This window comes from Myotis myotis, unplaced genomic scaffold, assembly GCF_014108235.1.
Source record: "Myotis myotis isolate mMyoMyo1 unplaced genomic scaffold, mMyoMyo1.p scaffold_m19_p_3, whole genome shotgun sequence".
NCBI classification, from domain to species: Eukaryota; Metazoa; Chordata; class Mammalia; order Chiroptera; family Vespertilionidae; genus Myotis; species Myotis myotis.
The window spans coordinates 84,293,563-84,308,899 of record NW_023416335.1 but is presented as its reverse complement, the minus strand read 5'-3'; the positions used below and the strand labels follow the sequence as shown (position 1 = coordinate 84,308,899).

Sequence of the window (15,337 nt, the reverse complement as noted above, 5' to 3'; positions counted from 1 at the left end):
GGCAGAATAAACTCTCATTGTGACAGACAGGTATGACTCTTAAAAGAATATGATTCTTCTAAGACACATTTTCCAATTAAAACAAGGAGTTGAGCTTTTTTGGAGGAAGCTAGGAGAACAAAAGAAAGATTAGAAATGACATAAAAAACGACTTCAGGCTTAATGTTCAGGATCAGTCAAAAGGAGAATAAATTCACCTTTATTTCTTATGCAACTATTAATATTAAATATACTTGAAATTCAAAATAATGAAGCTGATGTTATAAACAAAAGAAAGCTGCATTAAGACACCCTTTCTGCCATTAGCACAGTGCATATGAACTTACATATGATACACCTCTCTTAAGTGGTTCACTGTTAGTGAAGCAGGAAACATTAAAAGGATCAATGTGAGCATATACATACCACAGGCTGTTTTGTGATGTCCACCAGGTCCTTAAGATTATAATACTGATGTTTCTCAAAAGCCGAAAACAGCATGTCTAAGACATACTGTTTATCAGCTCGAGCTCGTTTTCCATCTTCTTTCTTTTTCCTTTCATATTCAATCTATGTGCAAAAAGCAAAAGAAATAAAAGCATTAATTCAACATGTTCGCTCTGAAACAGGCATTTTCTTTCTTTCCTTTAAAAAAATATGTTTTTATTGATTTCAGAGAAGAAAGGAGAAGGAGAAAGACATAGAAACATCAATAATGAGAGAGAATCATTGAACGGCTGCCTCCTGCATGCCCCCTTACTGGGGGATCAAGCCCATAACCTGGGCATGTGCCCTGACTGGGAATTGAACTGTGACCTTCTGGTTCATAGGTCAATGCTCAACCACTGCGCCACACTGGCCGGGCCAGGCATTTTCTTTTTAGGCATCCAAATAACAATTCGATTTTAAACTGCAAGGTAGCAGGTTTAAGAGCTATGGCTCAGAACCTAGGGTTCTCACTGCTCCCAGGGGTCCTCAGATCTTTAAGGCTCTAAGAAGTATTAGGTCAGTATTAATGTCGATCTATAAACCATTATTTCCTAAATTAAGCTTTATGCAATGTATCCATTTCTGGAAAAAAAAAAAGGGGGGGGGGCTTTCTTTGCCAAAATTCTATCAATTTAGTGTGGCTCCTGGTTAGTTAGCTCATATTGATCAGAAAGTCTAACTTTAAGTTCTTTTGTTTTTGATTGTCCAAAATACAGTAAGTTTATCTAACAAATGTAGATTTGTAGGTAACATCTTTCAAAATTGGAGGATTTAGGGGCAGCCAGAAGGTTAAGAGACACTGGCAGATCATAGAACAGGCTCTCTAGGAAGTGACAAGTTTGGGAAGCATTGGTAGAAAGCCAAGAATGTGGGCAGTGATAGCAGGCTGCTTCTCACCCCGACTGGGTGACCTCCCTGAACTTGTTTCTTCTATAAAATGAAGTAAACAATGACACTAAGGGGATGTACGGACTTACTTCTAGTGTTACCATTAGACTTGTTCATTTGTAAAAAATCATCTTTTTATTGAAAATATGCAAACTTCCAGCTAATTAAGCTTTTAATTTTCTGAGAAACAACTTCATTTTAATAAGACATCAGGAACTTGTTTGAAGAACTATATTTAAACTGCAGCAGTCAGCCCACCTGGTAAATAAAGCATCAGCAAGTGACAGCTGCCAGAGAGCAATCTGCTGTGTATCCACTGGAATAACTACAATCTAGGGGCTTGCGTCCAAAGTAATAAAATACTTTCAAAACTTACAATAAATCACTGCATAAATTCCAGCCTCATACAGTTGGGCTTACTCTCTCTATTTTAACAATAAAGATTTGTTGTTAAAAAGATAATATTTAGTTTCCACTGATGTTAAGACTAAAAATTTATCTATACTTATTCAAAAATTTTCAAATTAGAGGCAAGAGGTAACTATGACAACAAAGAATATCTGTCTTTTAAGTAAATAAAACTAGAAACTAGACAACAAAAAAGGTCTAACAGCCGTCTTAATTTTTTTGATATGTAGACCGTGGGAGTACAACTCAAAATCTATTTATCTCAGGAGGTAGAGAGATAAGACTAATGGTGTGTAAGGGCACAAATTTGCAATAAGCAGTAGATAAGCCATAGAGATCTAGAGCATAGTGTAATGAATACAGACAACATTGTACTTTATGTAATATGAATATAGATAATATTTACTATAATTATGTAATATGGTAAACATCACTAGGACAATCATATCTATTATCTATATATCTATATATCTATATAAAAGTCTAATATGCAAATTGCCCCTGTGGGAGTTCGATCGCTCACTATGACGTGTGCTGACCACCAGGGGTGGTGCCAAATGAAGGAAAGTCCCAGCAGGCAGCTGGAAGGAAGGCCCCAGTCAGCAGCCAGAAGGCCCCTATCGGCCCTGATTGCCAGGCAGGCCTAGGGACCCTACCCATGCACCAATTTCATGCACCAGGCCTCTAGTTATAATATATACATGTATCAAAGTAACATGTATAACTTAAATTTATCCAATGTTATATGTCAAATGTATTCAATTTAGAAAATAAATCAATTCATCACTTTATTTTAAAATATTACACATGGACTATGGGCTACCCATTGCACTAAGATACAAGGCAGATAAGATAGCATCTTACAAAATGTATCCCTTTCTTAGGGCTCATGTATTAAAATGTATATAGAGGACCTTGAGCATTTTATTTTATTAAAATTTCTTTTTACTGACTTCAGAGAGGGAGGGAGAGATAGAAACATCAATGATGAGAAAGAATCATTGATTGGTTGCTTCCTACAACCACAACTCGAGCCCACAACTCAGGCTTATGCCCCGACCAGGAATGGAACAGTGACCTCCTGGTTCATAGGTGGACACTCAACCTTGAGCATTTTAAATGTAGTGATAGATCACAGAGCTCCTAGGACAAGATCATAATGCTGAAAAAAAAAAAAAAGTGCATGCATGACACAGACTATATTGTTGGGAAGGAATGAAATGCAACCAGTCTCAACACTTTCTGAGTGGGAAGACCATGAAAGAAACAATGATGGGAAACTAAAGAGGATTTATTAGAAAAGAATAGAGAGACTAGAAGAGCTAGAAGCAAGACTAGAGGGGAGAGATTAGAGAAATCTACCACCAAGAAGAAAATCCAAGTCTTCTAGTGTGGGAAAGATGGAGAAACTGATAAAATGCACTTAAGGAAAAAAGTAGAACACAAAGTCTACCCCGATTCAGCAAGAAAGTAAGCTGCAAGAGGGCAAAGACCACAAGGGATGGATGGACGTGAGGTCCACTCAAGAATTTTTTTCTTTAGGATCAAAAAAAGGATAGAACTAAGAGAATGATTGTGTGATAGAGAAAGAAAGCATGACAGACAGGAAAAAATCATAAATCCAAGCATGAGGGTCTTTGGATTAATATATATATATATATATATATATATATATATATATATATATATATAAATTAAAAAAAATATATATATATATCATAGAACGCTTAAGGGATTAATATTTTAAGCCTTACTTTACTAACCAATGACAAAAATTTATCTATTTTCCCTGGTAACAATTGTACTTACACCCTAAAATCCTCTTCCACTGTTGCACTGCACTTGACTGGGTTTATGTTTTATATCAGGGGTCCTCAAACTACGGCCCGTGGGCCGTGCCGCCGCTGTGTGCATAGGAATTTGTTCATAGTTTTTTTTTAAACTATAGTCCGGCCCTTCAACGGTCTGAGGGACAGTGAACTGGCCCCCTGTTTAAAAAGTTTGAGGACCCCTGTTTTATATTGTGATGGACAGTCCAGAAAGGGGGCTTGCTAAAAAAGTAGGAACAAGCCCTGGCTGGTTTGGCTCGGTGGACAGAGCATTGGCCTGCGGACTGAAAGGTCCCAGATTCGATTTCGGTCAAGGGCACATGCCCAGGGTTGTGGGCTCGATCCCCAGTGGCTGGAAAGCAGGAGACAGCACAGCCGATCAATGATTCTCATAATTGATGTTTCTATGTCTCTCTCCCTCTCCCTTCCTCTCTGAAATCAATAAAAATACGTATTAAAAAAAAAAAAAAGTAGGAACAAGTCTGGACCAGGGGATGAAGCTGTTATAATCCTTTATTCTGATCAAATGTGGGATAAGAAAAACGTTGGGATATAGAAAAGAAGAGTGAGAATCAGCTACGGAGGGGTGGGGAAAGCCTATTCCGTTCTCATAGGCTTGAGTGGGATGTGGGATTTCATTTAGCCAAAGGCCATTGGTCCTCAAGAAAAACAGTAGGGAGGAAATGGGTACCTAGCAAAAGATCAGTGTTAGGCTTTTGTATTCTCTGTATGGAAACACAGTTGTGTGATATGTCTGCCCTCCCTTCCTAGCCTTAATTTATGCTGAAAGAAGAAAGTTAAATTCAGGGAACAGGAAAGAAAAGGGATGATATGTTCAGCTTCCTCCCTGAGAAGTCTCTCTCTTGTGTAAAATGACCAGAGAAGCTCGGAAGATTAAAGAAAAAAAATGTCTTCAAATAAAGAAACCTACTAATAAAGCAAGAGGGCCCACTTCAGAGAGGTCACACACTCTACTTGGCAGCAGAGACAAAAACTTTTTAAGTGTTTGTTATTAAATTGTCCCAACCCCAGAGCCAGATGTCAGACCCAAGGAGGCCTGAATCCAAGGAAAGAGTTTAAAATAAGTTAGAAAGAAACATTAAAATCAAACTGAGCCCGGCTGGTGTGGCTCAGTGGTTGATCATCAACCTATGAACCAGGAGGTCATAGTTTGATTCCTAGTTATGGCAAATGCCTGGGTTGCAGGCTCAATCCCCAGTGTGGGGTTGCAGGAGGCAGCAGATCAATGATTCTCTCTCATCATTGATGTTTCTCTCCCTTCCTCTCTGAAATCAATAAAAATATTCTTTTTAAAAATATGTTTTATTGCTTTTTTTTTACAGAGAGAAAGGGAGAGGCATAGAGAGTTAGAAACATCGATGAGAGAGAAACATCAATCAGCTGCCTCCTGCACACCCCCTACTGGGGATGTGCCCACAACCCAGGTACATGCCCTTGACCGGAATCGAACCTGGGACCCTTCAGTCCGCAGGCCGACGCTCTGTCCACTGAGCCAAACCGGTTTCGGCTAAAAAATATTTTTAAAAAATTAAACTGAAAGGATAAGATTAAGTTGTGATTAGCAATGTTAGTAAGTAGTGAGAAAAGTACCAAATTCTACCCAGATCTCTTTTAATCTTGGTTGATATACTTCAATCTAAAAAATACTGCACTGATGTTGGTGCTTTCCTACTTTAAATTAGTGAAAAACAGATCAATACCTAAGGGCAGTGCAGCCTAACTTTACTTTGACCAGTGAAATTAAAACACTTAAAAGTATAATCTGAAAACCCAGACAAATAAAATAATAACAGGAATGACAAAAATGAAAATATTCCTCATCAGAGAAATTTAAGTACTAGCAATTTAACCTTACACTTATTTAAAAACAAAAAGTGGAATATCTCCTTAATGCCTTCAGGGCCCCCTGCACTAAGGATAACCTATAAAATATTGTTATAAAGCAAAATTTTTATACTATAATATTAAATATCTTTTGATAATTCCTAAGACAGGCTCACAATCCAAATTCTGCTCTGTGATATCTGGTAGTTCCAATGTATATCCTATATAATAAAAGCCTAATATGCTAAGTGTCTGGTCGTCCGTTTAACCAATCACAGCATAATAAGCTAATGATATGCTAAGGCTGCTCAACCACTTGCTATGATGTGCACTGGCCACCAGGGGGGTAGACACTCCAACAAGTCGGTTAGCTTGCTGCTGGGGTCTGGCTGATTGGGACTGAGCAAGATGGCCAGACATACCCTGGAGCCCTCCCAAGGTCCCTCCCCAGCTGGCCAACCTCCCGCATATCTACCTGGCCCCAACTGTGCACTGGTGGGGTCCCTCGGCCTGGCCTGTACACTCTCGCAATCCAGGAACCCTTGGGGGATGTCCGAGAGCCTGTTTTGCCCTGATCCTGCAGGCCAGGCCGAGAGACCCCACTGGTGCATGAATTCGTGCACTGGGCCTCTAGTGTAATTATAAAAGGGAGTTAAATTATTTCTATGGTCATTAAATTACTAATAATTTTATACTCAGGACAAAACTAATGTTCCTAAATTTTCTTTTTAAAACTAAACAGTGTAGAAATGATAATATTTCTTTAAAAGTGATTATTTACTGATTTGAGAGAGAAGGGATAAGGAGAGAAAGAGAAAGAGAGATAGAGACAGAGACAGAGAGACATCGATTTGTTGTCCCCCTTATTATGCATTCATTGGTTGATTCTTGTATGTGTCCTGACCAAGGATCAAAGCTGAAACATTAGCACACGGGGACAACGCTCTATCCAGCTGAGCTACCTGGCCTGGGCAGAAATGATAAGCTTAATATTATACTCACAACTTTGTAGTACAAATAAAATTAATTCTATAAATAAACTACAAATGATAGATATGAACTAGACTATTTAGAAGACTACAGTTTTGAGACAATGTTATTTCTTCTCTTTTTAGCTCTTTTCCCTTTGAGCATCCTGTTTGCACTGGTGCAATGGCATTGTAAGAAAATAATTCTCAAAGCAGTCAGAGATATCTAACTTGTTAGCAGCCACCAGAAAATATTAGTAGGACAGTTATTAGACTAGAAATAGCTTTTATATTATGTGAATTTTCATTACCTAGCTTATATCTGCCCTCAGTGACCACTGCTTAACCAGCTGAATAGAAATGTCAATTCAGAAAGAAATTTAAATGTAGTTCCCAATTACAAATTTTGCAATCCAAATACCCATCATACACAGTTTTACTCTCACAAGAGAAAAAAATTATTCAAGACTAAAATGCAACCAAATGTTTAAAATCCAGTGTGGATGTGATATAGAGATGTTCAACCATCATTATGAAATCTCAATCACTAAAATTATAAATGCCACTCACTGCCAATTAAAATATTCTAATACAAATGTCTGCAAATTCTAGATTGTTGTTTGCAGAAATACTTTGATTGCTTTGTCAAGGCAGTCTTTGTGCAGGCTTTTAACTTCTAAAGTAAGCATGACAGCCTTGATTATCATGATTTGCATTTTAAATCCTTATGAAAAATCCCCACCCTCAGTGCTTCCATTTCTACCTAGTGTGTCCAAATTAAGTCTTCAGAGTAAGCCAGTCCTTGGTGTGCAAATTCAAATGGACAAAAGCAGGTAGTATAATTATCCTACAGTATAAAAGGCAAATATTGCTGACAGGCCTTTTTGATACAGTCCTGCAGGCATCTATATTAGTCAGCAAAATTCTAAATTTGTACATATAACTAAAAAAAAAATAATAATAATCCTCCCTCCTCAATAACCTTAGTTCTGAAGATTAATACAGTTGGTTGCCACATTAAAGGGACTAGAATATACATAAAAATGAATATTCTCTCTAGTTCCCGGGGGCTTATCTCAAGATTTTACATAATAATTCTATTCCTTCCAACAATAGTTTTCTAGTTAAGTTTTTCTAGGGGAGAGAAATCTTTTTTTTTCAAGCTGGGGTTGGGGTGTACAAAGAGAATGATAAAAATAACAAAATATTCTTTTTAAAAAACCTCAGGTCTGGAGGAAAGAGACTTCCTGGTCTTCCCCCAACAGAAGACGGCAAACAGAACTATAAAAAGTTCCTGTCTATTTGGATCAGTAGCTGCATGCTACAATTATCCAGGGAGCTTGAAAATTTTAAGACAGCTGGCTTCACATCATATCGATTAAATCAATCTCTGGAGGTATTTTTCTTTTTAAAAAAGCTTCCCAGATGATTCTAGGGTACAGCCAGCATTGGGGACCACGATGTAGACAACAGAAACATGATTCCTTATGAGAACAGGTCATAAGACTGTGGACAACCTAATAAGAATGCTGTAAATTTACACAGGCTAGATGATAATGTCCATAAAGTCAACCAAATCACACATACAGAAGCACCCTTACTTGCAATCAGAGATAGAGGGAATTGGAAGGAATCTTTCACATCAGCTGACCTCATATTTTGATTACACACCTGTCAGCGAAATATGTAAAGCACTGATACTGTTATAATTTAACCTAGTTATGAATAACTGGAAAGGAGCGAAGGGAAGGCCAAATTTTACAGGCATGCCATTTGTGCAGCTTTGCCAGGAAGCTGAAGTTTAACACTCCCCAGGATGCCACCGGTCTGTCCCCTGCAGGCCCAGTAAAGTATGCCTGACATAGGGAAGGTACTTGCCTGTCAGACACACCTGGGAACGGGCCATTGGCCAGAGTAGGCGTGGCCACTGCAAGCCTGGGAAGATTCTATATTTATTCTCCTAAACAAAGGAGTTTGCCCTCTTGATTCTCTTGGGACTCATGTTGCAGAGGGTGTGCTCTCCTGGCTCCCCTGCATTTGCCCACATGGCTCATGGCCATGTGAACCCCACACAACAGCTTGATGGACTGGAACTAGCCTAATGCTGTACTGGACCCTGTTCCATCATGGAATGGAAACTGTGGACACTGGCTTTGCTTCTATCTCTGCTGAATCCCCAGCTGCACACCTTCCAGAACTGGATTAAGGGAAATGGGGCTTTGGAAACCATGTAATTCCACAAAAATAACTTTCTAGCACATCTCATTCTCCTGTGGGTCTCAGGAAATGCTTATTCTAGTGGTACCCCAGAAACTCCACTCTCATTAGCAATGCAAACAGCATTTCTCTGATAACAGCATAAACTATGTATATCTATATTTAAATTGTAAAAATGTACTGTATTAATATGAATACATATTATACAACATAGACAAAAACATTTAAAGTAATGAAATAAAAAGAAAACATTTTAAGAGTAAGTTTTGTCAAAATTACAAAATAGTTTATTGTTTTGCTCTCAAAATACAGTGATCTGTCATGTTTCGAATGCTTAGTTTTTATTATTTTTCTTTTCTTTTATATTTTTACTAGAGGCCAAGTGCATGAAAATTCATGCACTGGAGGGGGGTGGTCCCTCAGCCCAGCCTGACCCCTCGCACAGTCCAGGAGCCCTCAGGGGCAGGAGGCGACCCAGCAATCAGGGGAAGGCGACGCCCCATCACACCTCTGCTGCTGCCACTGCCGGCAGTGCAAGCCTTGGCCGGCTCTGGTTTCCTGAGCCTCGGGAGCCCTAGGCGGCTGGGCAGCTGCCATCTGAGGCTTGCCTGTGCCTTGGGCTGGCCCCGGCCTTGCCGCACACCTGCCGCCCCGGCAGGGCCGAGGGGACTGGGCGCTGCCATCTTGTGGCTGTGGGTGCCGCCATCTTTGAGGGCATGGCAGTCAATTAGCATATTCCCTCCTTATTGGCTATGGGCACTGCCATCTTTGCAATGGCATGAGGGCCAATTAGCATATTCCCTCTTTATTAGATAGAATTGATTTCAGATAGGAAGGGAGAAGGAAAGAGAGATAGAAACATCAATGATGAGAGAGAATCTTGATTAGCTGCCTCCTGCACACCCCCCCCCATCGTGGATAGAGCTCAAAACTCATCCATGTGCCCTTACTAGGAATCCAACCATGACCTCCTGGTTCATAGGTCAACGCTCAACCACTGAGCCACTGCTGCAGAGCAACAACATATTACTTTGAAAGTTTGTTTTCACTACTTCAAATGGTGGGGGGGGGGGGGGGGGGGGGGGGGAGGAGGGGGGGAGTTAATATTAAAATGTTTGCAAAGTGCAGGATTAAACAAATTCCTAAAGGTTCCCAACATTAATATAGTCAAACTTCATTTCTCAACCATCTCCCATTTCAATCAATTTGGTTCTCAACAGAGTAGTCACAGGAAAAATGCCTCCATTGTCAATCCAAACTTCAGTTTTTGAACTGACAACCCTTTCCAGCTGACACCTCAGCAAGACAAAAAGCGTTGCTCAGGCAACAAAGGAGAGAATGCTTTCTGTTGCTGGCAAAATCAACGATTAGCATAATTTTAAAACATAAAATGGCCATCAAGAGTGCTAATATTGCTAAGGGTGTGAAAGAAAACAATGATCACAGACAATTGACAATGTAAAAAAAACTGTTGTTGATTTGGATAAATGAAAAGCAGTTAGCCAGTGACAGCCATTTTGGAGGTAGTGGTATAAGAACAAGCAAAGATGCTGCATGCTGACCTAAAAGAAATCCCCAGACCAAATGATTAGCTTAAGGCTAGTAAGGGGTAGTGCAAATATTTAAGAAAAGAAGTATTTATTTATAGATTTAACAGTACCTCTGACATGTACTGTACATAAGGAAGGTTAAAACAAGGAATCATTAGGAGTTCTGGAATAGATTAATTCCATTTACATTATTTCTAATTCGTGCGGGGGGGGGGGGGGGGGAGGATGTGTGTGTGTGTCCCTCAGAAAGGTTATCTCTCTTTACAGCTTATGGAAAGTGAGGTCTTTCTTGTCCTCACTGTGATAAACATATACAGGAGTGGAAACTGTATATAGAAGTTTGGCCCATAAATGGAAAAAAAAGCATAGTTAGGGGCTACAGGAGTAGCACATTAATGAAGAAAGGCAAAGACAATTAAGACCTATAATATTTTACACTTCTGTATTTCCACTTGGCTTCAGAAAATTGCATGTATTTCCATCTAAGAGTAGACAACATGAAAATAGAAGAGGGTAAAAAATTAGACTTTTATCTACCTGTCTCAATAGGAAATAGAAAAATACATCTCTTGGATAATTTGATAATTTTGTCTCCACTTATCTTGCCTGTTCTTTTCTTCAGTTTAAATTTTTCCTAAAGCATAACCAGAGGCAGTTAAATTAAAGTCTGGTTGGATGTAACTGAATTTTGACTTGCTTTATTTAATCTACACAGTGTAGCAATTTTAAAAATTTGAATGTCTTTAGAAGGGGCATGTGCACTCCAGTTCATCACAGTCCCCAGGATTTTTACCTTCTTACATTTCAGCATTCTGCTCACTGAGGATGCCGGCCTGGCATTTGCCACCTCATATAAAATAACTGTGAGAAATTCAACTATCATAAAGTAGTGGTTCAAAAATGAAATAAAAAACTAAATAAATACAAAAGAAAAAATAAAGTAGTGGTTCAGGCCAGTCTTAAAGAGTTTATTTCTTCTTAAACTCAGTATTAAGAAGTTATTAATCAACAAAGCACAACACAAGATATCAACTGTTCATTGCTACTTGACTTAACTTAGGCTTCATTTTATTTTCAGAGAATCATCAAATTTTTCCTTACATTACAGGTACTTCAAGACTCAAAACTCTTAGCTCTGGTAGCATTGCTAATGACCTGCAGCAACATAGCACACTGGTTAATTAAGAGTAAACTCCTACACCAGGCTGCCTGGGTTCAATACTGGACCGATTAATTATCAGCTGTGTGACCTCAAGTAAGCTAACCTGGGTGTCTCTCAGTTACTTTATCTGTAAAATGAGGATAATACCCATAGTTAGTTCATAGGGTAGGTATGATGGTTAAATGCTGTCACTATTTATGAGACACTCAGAACAGTGCCTGGCACAAAGTAGATTTATATATACAATATATGTGTGTATTGTACATTGTAGAATACAATATATATAGTATACATCAGGGATCCTCAAACTTTTTAAACAGGGGGCCAGTTCACTGTCCCTCAGACCGTTGGAGGGCCAGACTATAGTGTAAAAAAAAAACTATGAACAAATTCCTATGCACACTGCACTTATCTTATTTTGAAGTAAAAAAACCAAACGGGAACAAATACAATATTTGTATTTGCATGTGGCCCGCGGGCCGTAGTTTGAGGACCCCTGGATATGCTTCAATAAAAAGAGGTTTAAAACATAAGGGCAGCCCTGACCAGTATTGCTCTGTGGTTAGAGCCTTGGCCCTTGCACTGAAGGGTTGCGGGTTTGATCCTCACCCCCAGTTGGGACTCATGCAGGGACAACCAGTTGATGAGTCTCTCACACTGCTGTTTCTCTCTCTCCCTCTCCCCCTCTCCCCTCTCTTCCACTCTCTCTGAAAACCAATAGGAAAAATATCCTCAAGTGAGGATTAACAACAACAAAAAACCCACAAAAAAACAAAACGAACATAAGGGCAGTCCTCACTTTGCATGGTAGTGTGAGACCATAAATGACTGTGCAAGCTGAAACTATGCAAAGTAATTTTAATAATCAATGGGAAAAATTACCATTGTTTCATGACCTTTAAATTTTTTTGTCAAAACATTAAAAACTCTGTTACAAAGGTATAAAATATGAAAAAAGTAAAACTATTATTTATTAGGGATATCATAATTTATCCCGTACTAAGGCTGAATAACTCAAGCCCTTGATAGCATGGTCTATGATACAGAAAAGGTACAATGAAGAAAGACAGACTTACATTGTATTGATGATTGGCAACAGGTTTGTAATTGGTTGTCACAACTTTGTCCAGTTGTTGTGATAGCCGTACAGGTTTAGAAGATTCTTCTATTTGCAGTCTGAAAAATAAAAGGCACTATTAACAAATTCCCTTGTTTATTATTATTAGAGTGAAACCTGAAGAGTTAGTCCTATAATTCTTCTTCCTCAAGAACTAATACTTAACCTTAGAAGACATACCAACCTTAATATAATACTTCAAAAACCCACTGAATATACGACTATATTGTAGAAACTAGACCATAAGCTAAACATACAATCTCATTGTGATTCTACAACTTTCTTCTAACCATATACTAATAGTCAAACTTTTATTAAAACAAATGATTTCTGGAAAAAATCTGCATGTAAAAATGAATTACTGTATCTTAAATCATTTGGCCTACAACTAATCAAGTTATTAATTCAGAAATTCTCTCCACTTAATAAGAGATAGAGTAAATAAAAAGATAATACACTACCACTCAGGGTCTAGTGCAGTGATGGCGAACCTTTTGAGCTCGGTGTGTCAGCATTTTGAAAAACCCTAACTTAACTCTCGTGCCGTGTCACATATAGAAATTTTTTGATATTTGCAACCATAGTAAAACAAAGATTTATATTTTTGATATTTATTTTATATATTTAAATGCCATTTAACAAAGAAAAATCAACCAAAAAAATGAGTTTGCGTGTCACCTCTGACACGCGTGTCATAGGTTTGCCATCACTGGTCTAGTGGCTGCTTTATTGGACAATACAGACAGAATATCTCCATTATCAAAGTAACTACTATTGGACAGCACTAGTCTATTTTAGGACTCCCTCTAAATCAGTGGTTCTCAAACTTCCTAATGCCTCGACCCTTTAATACAGTTCCTCATGTTGTGGTGACCCCCAACCATAAAATTATTTTCGTTGCTACTTCATAACTGTAATTTTGCTACTGTTATGAATTGTAATGTAAATATCTGATATGCAGGATGTATTTTCATTGTTACAAATTGAACATAATTAAAGCATAGTGATTAATCACAAAAACAGTATGTAGTTATATATGTGTTTTCTGATGGTCTTAGGCGGCCCCTGTGAAAGGGTCATTCGACCCCCAAAGGGGTCGCAACCCACAGGTTGAGAACCACTGCTCTAAATTAAAACATAACTCAAAATACCACCTTTTAAAAAAAATCCTCACCTGAGGATAATTTTTCCATTGATTTTTTTTTAAGAGAAAAGAAGAGCAGGGGTAGAGAGAGAAACATCAATATGAGAGAGACATATTGATTGGTCGCCTCCTACACACATCCTTTGGTGTGTGGGTCGAGGCTATTACCACTGAATTACACCAGCCTCGGCTCAAAATACTACTTAAAAAGAAAGAGCCAAAAATAAACATGACACTATGTACAGCATATTATAAAACATAATATTTGACCAGAATATTTACATATTCAAGTAGCAATCTTAGGTAATTTTGTTTTGGACTAAATGTTATCATATTTCATGACTCACATTTTACCATTTACTCCTTATTTTAAAAATTACATGAATTCATTTTTTCTATCAGCACAGTAAATCTAAAAAATGTTTTAAGGGGGGAAAAAGTAGTTTTTCATAGTGACTATTTTTAAACAAAATGTATCATTGTACCTTTATTTATTTTGTTAAAATATATTTTATTGATTTTTTACAGAGAGGAAGGGAGAAGGATAGAGAGTTAGAAACATCCATGAGAGAGAAATATCAATCAACTGCCTCCTGCACACCCCCAACTGGGGATGTGCCCGCAACCAAGGTACATGCCCTTGACTGGAATTGAACCCGGGACCCTTCAGTCCACAGGCCGACACTCTATCCACTGAGCCAGACTGGTTAGGGCTATCACTGTACTTTTATACTTCTCATCAGTAAGATCAAAATATAAGAATATATTTAAAACACTACAAGGAAAAAAAATGCCAACCACATCTAGCTAAATTATAACTGAAGAGTAAGAGTGAAATAAAAGCATTTTTGAACAAAAAATAAGTCTATCATTGATAGAACCTCACTGAGAGAACTACTCAAGGACTTTTTTCAGTAAGAAGGAAAATGAACCCAAAAGAAACTAGTGGTATGCAATGGTCATAGCAAAGAAATTGAGAACCATGATAGAAAGTTGCCCACTCAATAAATAAAAAAGGTGGGTTTTTTTTTTTTTTTAAAGAAAGTGCAACTAACATGAAAGGTGGGACGGAAGAGATCAGAATTAATGCATTTCTGTCTCTTTCTTTTGTCTTGTTAATCCTCACCCAAGGATATTTTTTTCATTGATATTTTTAGAGAGAGTAGAAGGGAGAGAGAAGATTGATGTGAAAGAGGCTCATCCATTGGTTGCCTCTGTCTTACTGGGGCTGGGGATCAAACTCCGCAACCCAGGTACATGCCCTTGACCGGGAATCAAACCCACAATCCTTTGGTCTACAGGCCAACTTTCTAACCACTGAGTAAACCCGGCCAGGGCAGAATTAATTCATTTTCAGATTTCTATGATCTCTAAATTTTCTGCAATAAGCATCTATTACGTTTATAATCAGAAAGGAAGTATATTTTCTTAAAGAAAAAAAACCATTTCTTGGAAGGTTAATTTAAAAGCATAAAAACGTTGTTTATTTAAAAGCAATGCATGTTCAAGGATCGAGATGACAGTGGAGAGGAAATTCAGACACTGACACGTACAGAGGAGAGACGATGTGAAGACACAGAGAGAAGATGACTATCCAGAGACAAGGAGAGGGGCCTAGAACAGATCCCTTCCTCATGGCCCTCAGAAGGAACCAATCCTGCAGAAACTCCAGTCTTGGATCCAGGACTGCGTGAAAATAAATTCCTGTTGCTAAGCCTAAATAAATAAAAGCAACACATTT

At 38.2% G+C, this 15,337-nt stretch overlaps 1 protein-coding gene across 2 annotated transcripts in view; it reads right to left on the bottom strand.

Moving 5' to 3' along the window:
• The window catches only part of GTF2F2 (general transcription factor IIF subunit 2), a 157,461-nt gene that overhangs the window by 32,290 nt on the left and 109,834 nt on the right, over positions 1–15,337 (bottom strand). For both annotated transcript variants that reach the window (XR_004965697.1, XM_036296841.1), the window contains exons 6-7: positions 12,412–12,511; positions 406–549 (exon numbers count right to left, since the gene is read on the bottom strand). Coding sequence is in view for 1 of the 2 variants with exons in the window: in XM_036296841.1 (XP_036152734.1) it covers positions 406–549; positions 12,412–12,511 (244 nt within the window). In the remaining variant the exon portion in view is untranslated. The remainder of the gene's footprint in view (positions 1–405; positions 550–12,411; positions 12,512–15,337) is intronic.